This window comes from Seriola dumerili, unplaced genomic scaffold, assembly GCF_002260705.1.
Source record: "Seriola dumerili isolate Sdu_G_001 unplaced genomic scaffold, Sdu_1.0 BDQW01000330.1, whole genome shotgun sequence".
Taxonomy (NCBI): Eukaryota; Metazoa; Chordata; class Actinopteri; order Carangiformes; family Carangidae; genus Seriola; species Seriola dumerili.
Window position 1 is genome coordinate 1,004,265 of NW_019174585.1, and position 18,413 is coordinate 1,022,677.

Genomic DNA, 18,413 nt, shown 5'->3' on the forward strand with positions numbered 1-18,413 from the left:
CACCTTCACTGGGTCCTTGAACCGTCACAGAGGCTGATCACTGTCTCAGTGTATCTTCATATTTCCACCTTAAATCACAGTGTAATATAAGTTGTCCCATAGCCTGCATTCAGGTCCACACAGTTCATGATCGGTTTTTGGTGCTTGGTTTTTGTTCCTTTGTAATGTCACAAAAGAAGATGGCTGTACATTTTTTTTTAAAGGGGGGATGGGGTGGGGGGTGGGGCGTAGTGTTACAAAAAACTGAAGACTTAACACTTAACGTGAGCTATACCCATGAGAACAGTTCTGCTACCTCAGCGTCCTGTGGCAGTGTTTACGTCCTTTTAACTAAAGCCGGTCGTGGGTGGTAAGTTAGGTGTCAATGAAAAACTGAATACTGTTTTCAGAGATTAAAATCATACATCCTTGTTGATCATGTGTGTGCAGCACAGGGGGGAATCCAGTCTCTTCACTTTCAGGTTCAGTGATTTTTTTTTTTTTTCTGTTTTGTTTGTTTTCCTTCTCTGTCCCCATTTCTCATTTTCACCGCCTGGCCCACCGTCGTTACTCCTCCTGTTTGTTGACTGACTCATCATCCAGCGCGCCGTTGCCGGTTATTAAGAGTTGTCATGGTTACCACGGTGAGAGGGTGGAAAAATGTGCTCCAGTTGCCGGGCACCGAGGAAGTCAAGGATGCTCTCACCAAGCTTGAAGAGGACACTGAAAAGAATGAGAGGGAGAGAAATGTCAGACAAAGTAGGTCTGTGTTACATAAAACAATAAATACAATCTGTCCAGTAACGCAGGTATATATAATGTGCATCATTTCATGAAAGTGACCTGACAAATGATACATATACTGTATGTGTTAGTGGTGGAAAGTATACTTAGTACGTGTACTCATGTACTGTATTCTACTGATACGTCTTCTCCAACAGATATTGGAGGGAACTGTTGTACTTTTTGCTTTAATTGTACATTTTAACTCACAGTTTCTTGCTAATGTTCAGATTAAGATTGAAAATACAAAACACATCATAAATTTATAAAGTATGTCATAGGTTAAACTCTATATGTAGACAGTAGAATTAGTGCAGCGACATATTAAAGGATGAATTGTGTCATTACATTGACAAGATCCATTTTAGGTTTGATAAAGTCCTGTAGCTGTAAATACTCATTAGAACGCCAAATGTGTATTAATCCGCAGCTGAAACTAGGCCCCAACAAATTCACAATTTCCTGTCTAATGTTTGCTAAAAGACTACAGTGTTCAAATGGTATTGTAATATAAATGTTATATTATTTAGTATATTTAAGACATAAAATATATATGTATTGACCTGTGTTTCTTTTCAGTGACCTGTTTTTAAAGAGTTATATCATCAGTAGGAACCAATGTGCTTGAGCCAGACTAGCACAGACAGGGTATGGAAGTCTTAAAGTATTTAGAGATACACAAACAAGAACAAAAATAATCAAAAAGTTAAATTATGAATGCAGGACTTTGAATTGCAATTGAGTATTTTTATAGTGTGGTATTACTACTTTTTCTTAAGTAAATGATTTGAATACTTCATCCTCCACTGGTAAATACATCACCCCTGCACCTTCATGTGCCACACCTGACCAAATACATTCCTCATCCCTCTTGTCCTGACTCTGAAAAGCCTTGTTTCCATTGAAATGCTCTCTCTTTTTTTAGATTGTTTGTGGAATTTATTTTTTCCTGCGTCGTCAGGGGTGGGGGCAGGTAACCCTGGTGTGACCCTGCGGCCAGCAAACAGCTTCACCTGATAAAGCTGACCTGCAGGTAAGACTCTGAGTCATTAGACAGCGGGCTCTGAGCAGAGGTGAGCTTTAAACAGTCAGGTATAACGGAGGGTTCTCGGTAAACAATGGGTGTTATAAAGCCAGAGCACGCTGGTCGTGTCATGAGAAGAAGGCTGACCCGTCCAAATAAAATCCTGATAAGAAAATATCTGGGAGAGCCTGCTAGCTAATTGCTCTTTAAATAAAAGGGCTTGTGAAATGCCACAGGGTGATGATGTGACCAGTGGGTTACAGCCATTGCAGAAAGTAACCAAATACATTTACTAAAGTACTGTATGTACAATTCTGAGCTACTTGACTTGAGAATTTACATTTTACGCTTCTTTATGCCTTGTTCATTTTTCTCCATAACATTTCCTGATAGATGTAGTGAGTCATTACTCTGCAGATTAAGATTTTATCAAAAGGTCACAAATAGAGAGTTAGAGCTGCAACGATTGGCGGATTAATCAAACGGTCAATTGACAAATAATTAATCTGCAACTATTTTGATAATTGATTATTCATTATTTTTCCAATTTCATTTCATAATTTGATGCTTTCCTTGGTCTTACATTATAGTAATCTGAATATTTTTGGGTTTTAGTCTATTGGTCTGACAAAACAAGACATCTGACAAAGTCACCGGGTGTTAAATGATGGTAAAATGGGCGTTTTCACACAATTAATCTATTAGTGAAAAAAAAAAATTGGCAGATTCATTGGTAACAAAAATAATATAACTGTTAGCTGCAGCACTTTTGATACTTGAGCACATTTTGCTGATTATACATATTTACTTTTACATAAGTAGGATTTTACATGCATGTTGCATTTGTACTTTTACTTTTGTAAAGGATCTGACTTTCACCACAACTTTCTTCAGTTTTAGTACGTTATCAAATTCATGACATAAAAGTTTTATAAAAGTTTTTGAAAAAGTACAAAAGGGTCTCATTCAAAACTAAGAAGAGAATGTTGGTTAAAGACAATTTTGTTAAAGTGAATGTAAGTGCAAATTTTTTTTATTAATTAACAAATTCAGAGTTTTAACAAGCCCATGTGAAAGTTCAGTCTACTCTAATTAAGTAGGATTTTAAATGCAAGATGGAGTATATTTACATACACTGGGTACAGCTTTTATAAACATATACTTTAATTTGTTTCGCACAAGTGATAAATAGCCAGCTGACAAAATGTCTATTTCACAGCCACTGGGAGATGTGTGTTACTTCCTTTACCACACAGAGGATGCACCGTGCCCTGAGCTATCCTACCATCAACCCATCAGTCTGTCAGTAGCAGCTCGGCGGGTACGATCGCTCTGCCTCAGCGTGGGAAATTGAGCGTGTGAAAGCACCGTGGTCAACATTTCAGGCTAGAGCGATCACCGAGAGCAGGGAGAAGATAGGAAAGAGGAAGAGGTGTAATTACCAAAAAAATAAAAACCTCCACCCCCCACCCCCCCACCCTAGCCCACCTCATCTCCAGCCCCACTGTAGCATGGAGGAGAGTAACGGGACACAAGGGTTGAAAGCTTTGATTAACAGTGAGGCTCATTTCCTGATCACAGAGGTAACTCTCACCAGAGGAAAGTGAAAGGAGGGAGCGTTAATCAAGAGGCGTTCAGGCTGAGGGAACAGGTGATTGATTAGATGTCTGTGTGAGAGGAAATAGGAACATATACTACCCATGTAGCTGTCTTGTCTGTTAGTCTGAGTGCATGTGAACATCAGCAGCAGCCCCAAACAAACATTTTTAAGGCAAAAAAAACAAAAACAAAACACTTGTGCACGACTACTTAAGATACTTGATTTGTGTGCGATGCTGGTGATTTTATTCATTTTTAAACTTTGTGACTGAACTAATAAAATTTATTTACCCAGGAGAGACCCCCAAGTTGCACCATCTTGTTTACAGGAGCGTCCTAATGTGACAGGAATTAAAAAGTCAGCACACAATCATAAAACACACACTTCTCCTCCCTTGTCGCGACCCAGTTCCTGCTGTCGGCGTGCGCTTCGATTGTGTCGTTTCTCAATGTGAGGGTGATTTGTGTGTATCAGTGGGAAATGCGTGAGCTGATTAAAGTGTCACCTTTAAAAAGAGACTGTACACCCTCTTGTGAAAATTTAAGAATTACTCAGCAGCAGCATCACAGCAAAAAAAAAAAAAAAAACTGCAATAATATCACACATTGAATGCAGATTCTCATGCAGATACAAGCCGATAATGATTAACGGGACTAAAATCTACAGTGGCAGGCACTCGAGAGGTGAGACGGTGCGCTTGTAAAATGTGATGTGCTGGTGGTTAAGGAACTGACCGTCTTGCTCGAGGACATGGAGCTGAGGGTGCTGATGCTGTTGGCGTCTGTGACAACCATGGCCGAGGGGAAACGTGACGGGTGGGAATATTGTGGGGGCTCCTGCTTGTGAGGATACACTGCAATGAAAACAACATAGATTATTACACAATTGTACAGAATAAAAAAAATAACTACAAATATGTGTTATATCAGTAAGTTTCGAAGTGACTCAGAGGAAACTGAGAGTAAAATATTACACTTCAATACCCAGAACATAATGTGATGTCAAGATCTTCTTCTAAAGATTTGAAAGGAATAAGGTCAAATATTGGTGAGTGCAGCTTTCACTCTGCTTTTTTAAGATGAGGGATAGTTTGGGAACTCTGGCTCTAAGGTTTGACTCCTCTCTTCATGTGGGAGGAGATGTGTCCATGCATGACACCAACACTGATCTTTGAGAAAGTAAATCAAACCTAAAAGATCATAACAGGGTGTGCCGGGTGTTTTTTTTAGACTTCATTTTACAAGGAGCTTTCCCTGATAACAGAGTTTACTCTATGAAGTTAGTATAGCTCCGGGTTCACAAGATGAATCTGAGAGATCACAAGATGATTAACAGGATAGGAGTGAATCGATCTACACCAAATTGTGTTAATTTTTTCTCTGACTTTTCTCCAATTATTGATTTTTCTTGTGAAATATGTAAAGTCCTGTTTTTCTTTTTTAATTAATGAAACAAAACAATTCAACAGCTGTTCATGATGTTAAAACTGTGACAAGGGGTCGCAAATAGACATTTAGAACTGCAATGATCACATTGGTCTGTAAGAAATTAAAACAGGCATTTTCCCTCATTTTCTGTCATTTTATAGATAAAACGATTAAAAAAGAATCAGCAGATTGATGATCATGGAAATAATCTTTAGACATTGTTTTTTTTTTTATGGCAATACAAGCCAACGAAGTTGAGAGCCACTGATATGAAAAGCAGAGTCGGGGCTTGTGCACAAAGTAGAAGACAGGAGAAATATGGTACTGACTGTGTGAGTGTGTGACAGTAGCCATGAACGGCTGCTGGCTCATGTGGCTGGGAGACTGCTGCATCAGGCTCTGCTGGTGGGGGCTGTGGAGCTGCTGGGAGAACTGCACCGGCTGCAGCGCTGCAAGGCTGCCCGCCACACTGTTGATCACTGGCACCGTCTGAGACTGCGATGTGTTTAAACCTGATGAGACACAGCAAAACCCCAGTTAGACCATGTGCTGATGAAATAAACTCAGTGGCTTTCGCTTTGCTTCTGTCTTTAGTCGTGTGCAGGGACGGAGGACTCACTCTGTGCTATGGCCATGACTCCAGATAGAGGCATGATGAGGTTTTGTGTCTGCTGATGGCTGTGATGGGAACTGTGGATGTTTGTCAGTGTGCTGACTGGAGGAAGTCCTCCACCTGAACCCGAGATCTGGAGAAAGATGAAGGAAATAAAAGAAAATTAACTCACAGTTTCGTTGTTGTGCTATTTGTTATAACAAAGCAAAACCCTCATATGAATTCACATAAATTCATTTTAAGACAGATGTTGTCTGCTCAACAAACAACAGACATAAATGTTGACTTAGTTCAGATTCTTTTGTAATACAATTCACTTGAGTAACACACACAGCACAAAAGCAAATAGTGATAAGGAGCAAAAAGTAAAGGAAAGAAACTCATTCTAAAAATGTCAGCAGAGAAGAGTGTACATTAGTTTGTGCAGCGCATTGATAGTGTTTGTACCTGCATGTTGGTTTATACAAATGCTTACGTCCTTATTTGCAAAAAAACAGCTGTAACCAAAACAACTTCTGACGCATTTACAGTAATGTCTATATGGATCAGGATCCTCATGCTCCGTGAGGCTGCTGAGTCTGTTTGCCTAGTGCCAGCTGCTCGCAGAGGAGAGACACACATCTGCAGATAAGAAACTGTCAGCTCTGACCTGCTGCACACCACACTGCCTGCCCTCGCTGTGGTCACTTCACGTAAAGCTGCTCCTAAAGGCAGAAGTGTTATGAACTGACGGGGAAGTTAGCGCACAGTATTCAATACTGATTTGCATAATTTATGTGTTTTTCTCGTGAGCGTTTGTATTTACCTGAGCAAGATGAATGTTTTGTACTGCAATATACACATTGTATTTCAAATGTACTGTTGCACCACCTCTCAAACGCTATGGGTCCTTGCACAGGTTTCCTTGTCACTGATCAAATATTGGACTAGGGCAGAGGGGAGAAACTCTGAAGTAGAAAAAAAGAGAGCCTCGGGCATAATCAAATGTTGGCGTCATTTCTCTGGCGCTCCACCTGCGGCTCCTCTGTGTGAGGCATTTAATCAATAAGAACAGAATGTTTCTTTGTCAGGTTTATTGGCTGAGTGATGCACATGCCTGGTGCACTCCGGTGAAGGCTGTGTGCTAGTCCAGCCATGGCCTGCCACCCCGGCTCCACCTTCCAAACAGAGCAGCACAATGTACTAATTGTTGCCTCTTGCCAGTTGGTCCATGGGAGAGGAGGTTCAGGAACCTGCTTTGTACGTTTATGCTAAACGCAGGCCTGGTCTTATCTAATCTGAGGCCATGAAGGCCCAGGTGTGTTCACTCACCATCTTGGCGTCAGGTGACAGCAGGCTGTGGCTGTGGTCCAATCCTCCCGGAGACACCTGTTGGAGCACCGACTGGCTGGTCGCCATGGCGTTGCTATTGTGGTGACTGATGGTCGTGGAGGAGGTGACCTCACCGGGGCCTTGGCTGTAACGCACTGAGAAAGAGAGACAGAACAGGTTAGTTTCACTTGTCTTGGCTGCTATGTGCTTTAAGAGTTATATAGGGCAGAGAGATATCAGCACTGGCCTCGTTCTGCACTGAGCAACGCCACTGTCACTCCGACCAACCAAACTCACCTGCCAGTTGACTCAGACAGGGGAGGAAAGAGCAAACAAACACACTGACCCGTCCACTGCTGCTATCTGCGTAGCACAGCCAAGGCCATTCCCTGTGCACACGCACTCACAACAGCAGAGCTCCCATCAGACTCTGTGATCAGCACACAAACGCTACACATCATGTTCAAAATTGCGTCAGCGTCAAGTTTCGCCAGTGGTAGTAGAAGTACAGCAACATAAATACACAGTTAAAAGTAAAAGTGCTACATCCAAATTTCTATAGGTGTTATCAACAAAAAATGTCCATAAAGTATCAAAAAATAAAAATATTTCTTCTAAAGACTGCTGTATCATTACTACATTATTAGATTTTACCTGCATCAGTGTGTACGCAGCATTTTACTGTTGGAGCTGCTTTTAAATTACAATATACAGTTTAGATCAGTGGTTCAAAGTCTAGAGTTTGGGCCCCCAATAGGATAGGATGGATAGGAGGGAGGAAAAAAAGCAAAGTTTTGCTACATAAATTTGTTTTTTTTTTCTTTACATTTCTTTAACACTAACTTATGTTACTAATTTAGTTTTTTCCTCATGAAATACTGGATAATTGCACCTTTTTCAGCCTAAATACAGCCATCAAAGTCTATTTTGTAAGCTTAAAAAAAAAACTAAAGCTTATGTTTTTTTATGTAAAATCTTAAAAAAAATGTAAAAGTAACTAAAACTTCAAGTAACTCAAACTGTGTCAAAAATGTAGAGGAGTAAAAAAGCACAATATTTGCACCTAGTATGTCATGTATCTACAGATATAAAATAGTGGAAATGGACCAAAAATAATACAGTAAAAAATGTACTTTCCATCATGAAGTTTGACAATATTTCCTCCATATTCACAGTGATGTTGCAGTGAAATTAACTATCTTCTTTTAATGCCATCACTTAATCCCATGTCTAGACTTCTACTTGTTGTCTCTCATTGGAGGCCCAAAGAAATGCTTCACCCTCCCAAACAACCAACAGTCAAATTACTGTTTGCTGATGCAGGCCCCCTCTGATACCAACAGAGTAAACATTACACAATTACAAGCAATGTCAAACACATTCTTATCCTGTGGTCTCAGCCCCACACAGACAGAGAGAGCACCCCTCCCTCAGTGACAGTGTAGAGACAGACTCTGTTTGCGCTTAGATCTCACATCTTCCCCGAGCCCTCTGTCCCTGACCCAGGTGTGACAGCCTGAACGCCCTGCCGAAGGCGGTCAGACGCGACAGGAACCACTGCTATACGACCATTTTGAGATAAAAAAAAAAAAAAAAAGAGATAGAGGCACTGACGCTAAATGTGACTAGTGAGGGAGGGGGCATTGATTTCTTGTCACTGCTGGAAACTGGAACAGGATGTGTTTGCAGATATTTGCTTCAGGTGTCAGGGAAAACGGATCATTTTTGATAGAGAAAATCCTTTGCATGGTTGGATGTGTATAGATTCATGCATAAGGTGCTGAACATTTAAAGCAGTAATTTGACATTTTGGGAAATATTTATTCACTTTCTTGCAGAGTTAGATAAGAAGATTGATGGCACGGTGTGCTATATATACATATGTATACATATACATATATACATATATACATATATATACATATATAAAGACTGGAAACAGGGGGAATAGCTAGCCTGGCTCTGTCCAAAGGTGACAGAATTCACCAACAAGCATTTAATCTGATTTTGTACATATTAAACAAACTAGATTAGGGTGTATTTGTATTATTGATTGTTATGTTGATTATTTTCTATAAAATTTCTCAGTTCAAGCTTATATCTTCAGACGTCTTATTTTGTCTGACAAACAGTCCAAAACGCAAAGACAAAACATTTACTCTCACAGAAAAGTAAAGAAACCACAAAATGTTCACATTTGAGGAGCTAAACCAGAGAATTTTTACGTTTTCTTAAATGATTGCTCAAAACGATTGAATTTGATTGAACTGATAAGTGATTATTTTTCTGTCTAGTTTTTCTGGCTAGTCGTTGTAGCTCTAAACAAGATATAATATGTGAATTAGTGAGCTTTAGAGATGCTGGTGATGTTAGATGGATTTTGTTACCTTCGGACAGTATCAGGCTAACTATTTCCCCCTGTTTACAGTCTTTATGCTAAGCTAAGCTAACTGTCTTTAGGTTTTAGCTTCATGTGAGTGGTATCAATCTTCTCACTGAATTCTCAGCAAGACAATAAACAAGCATATTTCCCATAATGTTGAACCATGACTTGAACAACAGATACCAAAAGTACAGATACTACGTTAACTGGAGCACAGCGCCATATTTCATCCTCTTAACTACCTGTCCTCCATTTTGTACAGCCCACAGACTTCATATTGTCTCCTGCAACATACTAGCAACCCCACAACACTCCACTATGCCTTGTAAACACAGCCACAGAACAATAAAGCACTCCACTGGACTCATGACCCCCATTGCCACACAATAGAAGAGGACTCATAAAAAGGCAGTTATCTCGGGGCTGGGCAACCTCTTAAAGTGTCAGATGGAGAAAAGGATGCTATTCAGGCCAGGTTGGTTTCTTTGGGTTCGGCAGTAACTCTAGCTGCAGGGAACCTCAGAGTAAGTAAGGAGGACATCAACTCAGACACTCTCCGTTTCTAGAAAGCCAGTGGGAACAGAAGTTTTTTTTAATCATATTAATCCAAATAAATTTTAAAATCTTGCCTTCAAATTGCAAAGTCTGTAAAAACCAAAATTTTGCTCTGGCACGACGGAACAATACCAGAAGAAGTTGGGATTTCTCTTTGAGAGCAGGGGGAGGGTGAGAACTTCAGAAGGGGGAGTGGTAGCAAGGACCTTCAGCAGGTTTAAAAGGCTCTAGCTCCCTGTGTGACCCATGTAATATCAAAGCCTGCCTCCCAACCCCAGGCAGCGCTCATTGTAGTACCGCTGCATATGACAGACCTCCTGGGTCTCTGCAGGACGTATCCAGCCTCTTCTTTGTGGCTCTCTGGGAGATGCAGAGCAGTGGAAAGTGCAGAGCTAGGCCATCCTTTCTCTGCGTGTGTGTGTCCCTGTTTCAAACTAGCCTGAGGTGACGGAAAGCAACGCAACCCACGGACAAACCCCCTACCACTGTATCTGATCTGGAACTTCTGAGTCCGCTAGTTTTGTAACATTCAGAATGACGCAGCTCACCATTCGCGGCAATCATTCAGTTTTATGGTGATGCCAGCTGCCAAGTTACCAGATATAGAACAAGTAGTCAGATTGTTTACTTAAGTAAAAGTACCAAAACAATAGAATAAAAATACTCCATCACATGCAAATGTAATTATTAAGGAAAGAAGGAAAACTTTTTTTTTTTTTGCCTTTTTGATCATCTCTGTTGTTTTTGTCAATTTTTTTTTTTTTACCTTTTTGAGCTGTTTGAGATGGGAAATCTTTGGTGGAAAATTGACATGGAGTCCTAACAAGAGTCTTATAGTACAGTGTTACAAGTCCAATAGGTTGGGAGCCACTGGTTTTATGTAAAATCTTAATCTTAAAAGTTCTGTTGTCAATCAAACATAGTGAAGTAAAAAGTTTAGATTAGACTTTTCTTTCTTCTTCTTTTTGGTGAAATAACTGAATAACTTTTACCTCTTTGGGCCTAAATGAAACATTTTATAAGTATATGACATAAACATAATATATGTTTTTATGTAAAATCTTTAAAAATGTAAAAGTAACTGAAACTACAAGTGACTAAAGCTGTTAGATAAATGTAATGAGGTGAAAAGTAAAATATTTGTGCCTGAAAGTAGCATAAAATGGAAATACTAATTTCGGTAAAATATATGTACATAAGTATTGTACTTGGGCTTAGTTACTTTCCAAAACCTTTTAAACTATTTCTGCATCAGAAAATCCAACGATTGTAAATACGCTGTTGTAAGTCATGATTTAGTTGACACATCGTGACATTAACTAACCTGTTAGTGCAGATTAATGCTTCCAAGGAAAATGCCATAAATAAGATGGATCACTTGAGCTCAGTAAACATTGTTAGTGGATGAACAGTAAGTTAATATCACATAGGAAAACACAGGTGCATGCTTACATGAGCTTGCCAACAAACTATGCAATCTGCCTCAGATCAGTTTCATTTCTGAGCGTACAGAAAAGGTCACCACCAAAACTGCGTGTCACACTGTTTGACTGTCTATCCAGTTGTGACCAACTGACCAACGAACTGAAACAGAATCAATAAAAACTCCCCAAGTAAGAGGAGTTTCTTTGATCTGACCCAGTAGTGACCTCTCTTGTATCACTGAAGGTGCAGCAACGCTTTAAGGAGGGGGGGTTACTAGCTTTTCTCTATAGGCGAAGAAGGGGTCATCAGTTCTGTCTGGCCAGAAAAGAGCCAATACCCCAGTGGACAGCTCCTGCTGCTCCAAGTCTGCGCACAGCCTCAGCAACTATACTAATGCCCATAAAGGTGAGGGGGGAGGCTTTAAAATCAGTCCTCCTTCAGGCCCAGCAGAGATAAATGAACCTAGGTTACAGTCAGTGCAGTCTTCTAATACACCATAGACAATGGGACCCCTTGCTGAGGTAGAGTATAGAGAGTAGAAGTCAGAGGAGCCCCTTATCAAAGGCCTGGGAGATGTAGTAGCAAAGGGTTGTAATTGTCCATTAAGCATGCATAATACAGGCCGTGCCCTAGCAACGCAATGAGACGCCCTGCTGGGATATTATTGTCAGACCAGGGGCTGACACTGAAAAACAGCTGATGATGTCGGCAGGATGCCAGCAGGACACCTTGTAAGCAGCCAGCTGAGGGGTTCTGGAAAGGGGGGGGGGGTGGCAAAGCGCTTTCCGCCATGCACCGACCCTTCTCTTCTGCAGCCTTATGCAGCTGACCTCTCTGGCTATGCAACCTGAGGTCAATGCCTGGTCAGGTGTTCTGAGCAGCAGCAACAACAAAAAAAAAAACTCAAGCAAATACACAATCCACAAGTGGGACCAGTTTATCCAAAGGTAAAAGAGCAAGCCAAGTCAAACAGTTTGTTTTCCCTTCAAAAGCTCACCTCGTGTCCGAACACGAGAGGACAACAATAGGCTCTGAGTGACTCTCTCAAATCACAGTTTTATGGAGGGTGAGTGATGGCACGGAGGATAATGCTATATAATGTCGTATACGCCAGGTAGACTCAGTCAATACTAATTACTCTGAACGCAAACATCAGGTCAGGGTGAAATGGTCAGAGCAACAACACACAGCATCTCCCTTGCTTTGGCAACTCTCCGAGCAGAGTCATTAGCGACCCGTATGGGAGGAGGAAATGTGGAAATGACAGCGTTATGTCGAGGTGATCTGGATGTGTCTGCCCCCCCCCCCTCCCCGACCCTGGCCTGACCCTGGCCTGTCACAGGATTGCTGCCCTTTGTGTCATGCTTCTCCATGCTGACTTTGGAGTGGAGATTGCTGGTACAATGTGGATTGTTCTCAGTGTGTTTTCAAAGATCAGAATAACAATGGCATTTGCTCAGCTCACTCACTCACGCTCATTGATCACTTGTCCCCTCTTTCTCTGCCTCTCTGATCACATCAACTGTGCCTCTAACCTTCTCTGACAGTAGTTTCAGTTACAAAATCAGCTACTTTTTCTGCACTAATGTCCAAGATTTAGGACTAAACACCTTATATTTACTCAGAAAACAGAGGTGAGCATGTATTTTCTGTCACTAGATAATGCAGAAATGTCTTACATAAGCAATAAATCTGCACACATTTAAACATTTAAGACAAAAAAAATGAAATAAAATCTGCTCTCTGTGATGCTTACTGGGAGGGGAAGCGCTGGTCTGGGGATGATGTGGTGAGCTGTGTGACAGCAGAGGGTTGATGCTATGGGTCGGCGCAGTGATGGCGTCCATGGCCAACTTCTGCCTGAATGCCTCCTCCTTACGCCGGTTGGCAAACCAGTTGTAGACTCGCACCTCTGTGACCAGATTAGAGCCGAGGCCCTGCGCTTTGGAGGGGGAGACCCCTCTCTGAAGACACTCAGCTCTGCAGGAAACAGATGCACATGGTGAAAAAGCGAGTTTGATGTTATTTGGGGAATAGGTGCAGGGAGGCATCATGTTTATCTACCTGTTGCATTCCTCTACTAAAGCCTCCCTCTCCTCCTTGCTGGGGTTCTTCTGCCGTTCATAGGCCTGGTACAGGATTTGCTGGGACGCAGGCCCCCATTTGAAACGGTTACGTCTCATTTTCTTGCAGGAAGGTTCGCTGCCGACCTCGTCACCAGGCTGACCCATGCCCTGACCAGACGGGTTGAACTCTGGGAAAAAAAACACCGGATCCTGATTGCCTTTGTCTGTCATATTGCTGCCAGAACCTTGCACTGCCTGGTTGAACTCTGAAAAATAAGAAGAGGTACATTCAATAAAAGTGATTTCACAACGCTCTCTTTTTACACATAACAGTGGTGTTTTCCACCCATGAATAATATTTGTTTTCCTTTTGCTGCATTATGACAAACTTCATAAATTCTAACACAGGCCTATTGCTGTGGCCCCGTGCATATGTCATCCAGCAATATAAGGAAATGTCCAATCCAACTTCATATCCCTACATGTTTGAAAGCCAAATAAAAAGCCGTGCTGCTGCCAGTGACACATTACAGGCCGGGGCCAAGCTGTGAGAAACTCAAATATTAACTTACGTCGGAGAATTTCCCGCTGTTTCCTGACATACCAGGTGTAGAGGGCCGCTCGCTTCTGTGTTTTCATGGGCGTGCCTTTGTTGAGGTGCTGGGAGAGGTGAGACTGGTTCAGCCCCGTGATGTCCACCACCTCCCGTTGGGGGATGTTGTGCTGCTGCATGTAACCTTTGATCATGCGGGCAGCACGCCATGGATCCTCTCTGGGTTGCGATATAACACAAGAGCAGAAAACACAACTCATTTCACAACTGAATTATGTGCAGCTTTCAGAGGGAAGTAATAAAGAGCAAAATCACCACTGTTACTCAGATTTTTGTCACAATATTAAATGAATATGAGTTCATGAAGAAATGCTTCATGTAAGAGGGGAAGATTTTCATGATGATGATTTTAGTTTTGTTCACTATAAAAGTTTATTTATACCTATATATTCTTATCAAGCACGCAGCCGCTCATGAACTTGCTCCTTCCTTTTAGCTTCCCTGTATTTCAAGGCCTCAAGTTTAAAGGGCCTGTAATGATAGTGAGTCCCTTCACAGACGACCCGTTTATCATTGTAACCCGTTCAATAGGCTGTAAATATTTTCAAAGGTTAGTTCAAGTGGATTCAGGGAGGTTGAGAAACTTGGACTTAGTATTTGGTTCAGATTTCAGCCTGGAAAGAGTTAGCTCAGGTTTGTGTAAATTCAAAGCAGTAATGTACAATGAATGGATAAATGCAAAGGACCCCAAAGCAGCTCAGACAGGCTGACAAAAGTTCTGATAAATACAAAGATGTTTATCATATTTTCCAACTATATTTGGAAAAACTATAAAACTTAGCATCAGTCCATAAAAGATAAAACGTTTCATAAAACAGTAGTTAGTTATATAGATATATATTTAAGCTTTTAATCAATTAACCTAAAAAATGCATTTGTCATTCCAGAATCAGATATTCTTTCATTGGTAATCAAAGTATAATTTGAAGGATTATCGTCATTGTCTCCAAAATTAGAAATATTCATCTCAAACTTGAAGTTCAGTAAAAGAATAATTCGTTTTTTCGTTTTTAAGAAATTACATTTACTTGTATCCTCCTCGACTTTGACTCCATGTGTAAATTTAGCATTAAAAACGAGCATGCTCTTACCTGCAGATTTAGCCCCTCACATTATTCATCATTGCAGCATAGTCGGAGGTGAAATGGAGCCTCACCATACTGTGAGAGATTAGCGGGCCAAGACACACTGACATCGGTAATTATTGCAAATCTACACACGTCTGTTTGTTTTGGAGAATGTGGAGGCCTACATCTAAGTCTGCGGGTTAAGTGGGAGATGTTGGTTTATAACTTTTGACAATGAATAACCAGATCTCCATTCACTCTAATCACACGCCACTGTGTATCTTTCAGTTGATGATTTATAGAATAAAATTAATAATAACTTAACTACACGTGGGTTAGTTTTGATATTCCTCCGCTGTTGTTAGTCGACGATAGAGCCTCAAATATTAGTGGTCTGAGTGGAGATTATTAGAAAGAAATGGCTGAGATGTAAGATGTCTAATCAGCATTCTTTAATTTATTTATTTATTTGTTTGTTTGTTGTCACGATGGGTTTACTGACGCATGGGAAATGAGAAATATAAAACTTTTAAAACTAAAATTTGAATTAATGATTAGATAGTCAAATCAAATATTATTATTATTATCATTATTATCATTATTATCATTATTATTATTATTATTATTATTATTATTATTATTATTATTATTATTATTATTATTATTATTATTATGTGTTTATTGTCTTAGCCTATTTGAAAGTTATCATTTGTTTTAATAGCCTAAATTCCCAGCCAGAAGTTGCTTCCATTCACTCGCTCCTCATGTAGACCCTTGTTGCCAGATTTTTATCGTTGAGAGGTGGAGTATAGTTAATAATAAATAGATCTAAGTTCAGCTGATATTTTGCAAAGGTAAAGAAATAATAATCCATGTGGATAATTAGTAACCAGAATGTGAAAACCGAGCCGTGGCGGGTTATTTTAAATTTGTAAACAAAGAAGGAAAAGTGTTTTAGGTTCATAAATGCCCGGTTTTTTTAGATTCACGTTATTTTTGTAATTTTGATCTAAATGACCAAAACTTAGAGATTAAAAGCGCGTGGAGTGAGCTACAATAAACATAATAATCCTGTATGAGCGCGTATTTTTTACTTTTTAGTTTCACTTTTAAACGTTATTAATTTTTTACCATTTTTTTTTACTTTTTAAAATGGTCTAAAGTAGCAGGGAAACTTACGCCAACATGCGCTCCACCTCCGCCCTCTGCTCGGCGGCCTCCTCCGTGTTCAGGGACTGGAGCTCCTTCAGTATCGGTGGCGTGTCGTAGTCGTCCCCGTCCTCGGATCCCTCGTCCCCGGACAGCTTGCCTTTGCTGTGGCCGTTGGTAAGCGTGTGGAAGACGGGCTTCGAGTCTGCGTCTGCCCCGTTCATCTTCCCGCTCTGAGGCGGAGCGGGAGACATGGACAGGCTCTCCAGTTTAACTCCAAAGCCCGGCGGGCTGGGGTCCATATCATCCAGGGCCTGGATCAGAACATCTTTGGTAACTCCTGAGTCCAGCAGGGCGCTGAGGAGCTCCTGCTGCAGGGATGTCAGCTTGGATACCATTTTAGAGAACATTAAAAACTCAACATAGGCCTGCTGTGTGCGCGCTGAAGCAGAGGAAAAAAGGGAGGATAGAGGGGGGAAATAAAAAAAAGTTTAAAAAAAATAAATAATAAAGTTCCTTTCTTCCGCTGTGGTCCGGTGTTGTGGTGAGTTCACTACTGCTGACACCTGCTCCGAGAAGCTGCTTCACTTCCCTGTTGGAGGGGAGGATGGAGCTACTTTGCCATGATGCTTTCTGAGAGCAGGGGAATATAAAACATGGTAATGAGTGGGCCGGCTGATGGGAGCCTTATGTAAATCCACAGAATAAGGCCCGCTCTGGGCCGAGGTGGACATGTGTTTACACTGCTGCACTGCTGCTTTTATTGGCTCCCCTTATCAGCAAAACTTTGATGGACTTTGGACCCTGTTGTATATGCCTTAAAGACTTTTAAGAAAGGCGACCTATTCACATATTCACATCGCTGGATCAAATACTAAAGTGGTTTTATTCCATAAGAGTTTCTTTCTTAACCAATAACAGCACTTAGAAGTATTTGTGGCAGATATAGTAAAGCTGTTATTCATTTATTATCTCAGCCTATGAGTTCATTGAGGGATGGTTTATTTTTGTTTTTAAGGACTTCATTTATGCTGTTGTGTAAGTGTTGAAGTGTTGACATGATTACTTACTAATGAGATGATCTTGTAGGTGTTGATGGTGTTGTTAATGAGGTGTTGTTGGTCGTTGCTGCCCTCATTAATTCAGCTTTGTTGCATTTAATGACGCCAAATAATCTCATTGGTTTTAGTATATATAGAGAAATACATTTTAATAGCTACAGTGCGACGAAATAGTTTTAAAAAGTTCAACTTTTTCAAAAGCAGCAATATCCTCCTGTCGCTGTTGATCAGCAGGAAATCAACCGGGCTTCATATGCATAATTACAGAAGCCTGATAAAATGTTTTATTCGTTCTTACTTTCATTTCAAACTTTATCAGGCTTATTTTTAACGTAAAATATAAGATACCGTGTAAATACAGTTTAAAGCTTGAAAATGTGGCACAAAAAGTTTCAGATTGCTTCCATTGTCTCTTATCTGCGCACACTGACGTGACACAATACGTGTATAATAAAACTATTAAGGTGGCCTTAAATTGGTGAATGAAATACTGCAGTTTTATCTTATTTTGTAAATTTAGAAAAAAAGACCCATAAACCGTAAGTTCACCCAGGAGTTAAACAAACCCGTAATCATTAATGTTAGTAGTTGATGACAAGTCACCTTTTCACCTTTGCATGGTGGAAGCATTTTGTAAATAAAATAACAATAAAGGTGAATTTATCTGTTTATCCTGCTCTTTATTCCTGCAGGAGGTGGCTGGATCTCCTGAACACAGACGGACAGAGGGATGGACTCACACAGTCAGAGGCAGAGCGATGTCAAGTGTACAGTCTGACTCTAAATTATTTAGTAAATTTTATGTCCTAGAAGGTAAGTCCCCCAGCAAGGAATCTCTAACTTTAAATCTGCAAAAGTACACGTTATTTATTTATTTATTTATTTATTTATTTTTTATATTGATATATCTATACAAAACCCACTGGTCACATGAGTTAATCTATAATTTTAGTTTTAGATGAGAACATGCAGGTTAATGGAAAATGTCAAAAATAAAAGTTGGTTTTACTTTCAAACTTTAACTCAAGTTAGATTGTTTGAGGCCACATTAAAGTATCAGACAGACAGCTGCGATGTTCACGGCCACATATTGAAATATATATTGAACATAATGTATGGAGACTGAGGAAAAAAGAAACACATCTTATAGATAAAAATAAAGTGAATATAGACTCAGGTCCACCAACTGAAACTAAATACAGTGTGGCAATAACTCTTCCATATGTAGAGGTTATAATAATAATAATAATAAGGTGTTGGTTCAATTTCCTGATCACTTTGGTGCTGTTGAACTGTATTGCATTACATGTGACAGGTGCTTCTATTATTTCGTCTACCCCATTTATATCAGTGAGAA

At 40.2% G+C, this 18,413-nt stretch overlaps 1 protein-coding gene across 2 annotated transcripts; it reads right to left on the reverse strand.

Annotated features, from left to right (window-relative positions):
• Positions 1–460: 460 nt before the first annotated feature.
• hnf1b (HNF1 homeobox B) lies at positions 461–16,709 on the reverse strand. Of its 2 annotated transcripts, XM_022759796.1 has the most exons (10): positions 16,026–16,709; positions 13,739–13,938; positions 13,165–13,432; positions 12,857–13,080; positions 6,738–6,892; positions 5,433–5,559; positions 5,143–5,325; positions 4,121–4,239; positions 3,677–3,721; positions 461–702 (listed from the first exon to the last, which is right to left on the reverse strand). In XM_022759796.1, the coding sequence occupies exons 1-10, from the start codon at positions 16,403–16,405 to the stop codon at positions 682–684; spliced, it is 1,722 nt and encodes a 573-aa protein (XP_022615517.1). In that variant the 5' UTR covers positions 16,406–16,709; the 3' UTR covers positions 461–681. The 2 variants fall into 2 exon arrangements, with proteins under 2 accessions (XP_022615517.1, XP_022615518.1); XM_022759797.1 differs by lacking the exon at positions 3,677–3,721.
• Between the last annotated feature and the right edge of the window lie 1,704 nt (positions 16,710–18,413).

Bases quoted from the DNA above. Each gene is read 5' to 3' on its own strand.
- hnf1b (XM_022759796.1), bottom strand. From the start codon at position 16,405: ATGTTCTCTAAAATGGTATCCAAGCTGACATCCCTGCAGCAGGAGCTC. The intron at 13,081-13,164 runs GTAGATAAACAT...TGTTTCCTGCAG, and splicing joins TTAGTAGAGGAATGCAACAG to AGCTGAGTGTCTTCAGAGAG. The intron at 6,893-12,856 runs GTAAGCATCACA...TCTCTTTCTCAG, and splicing joins GACCAGCGCTTCCCCTCCCA to TGCGTTACAGCCAAGGCCCC.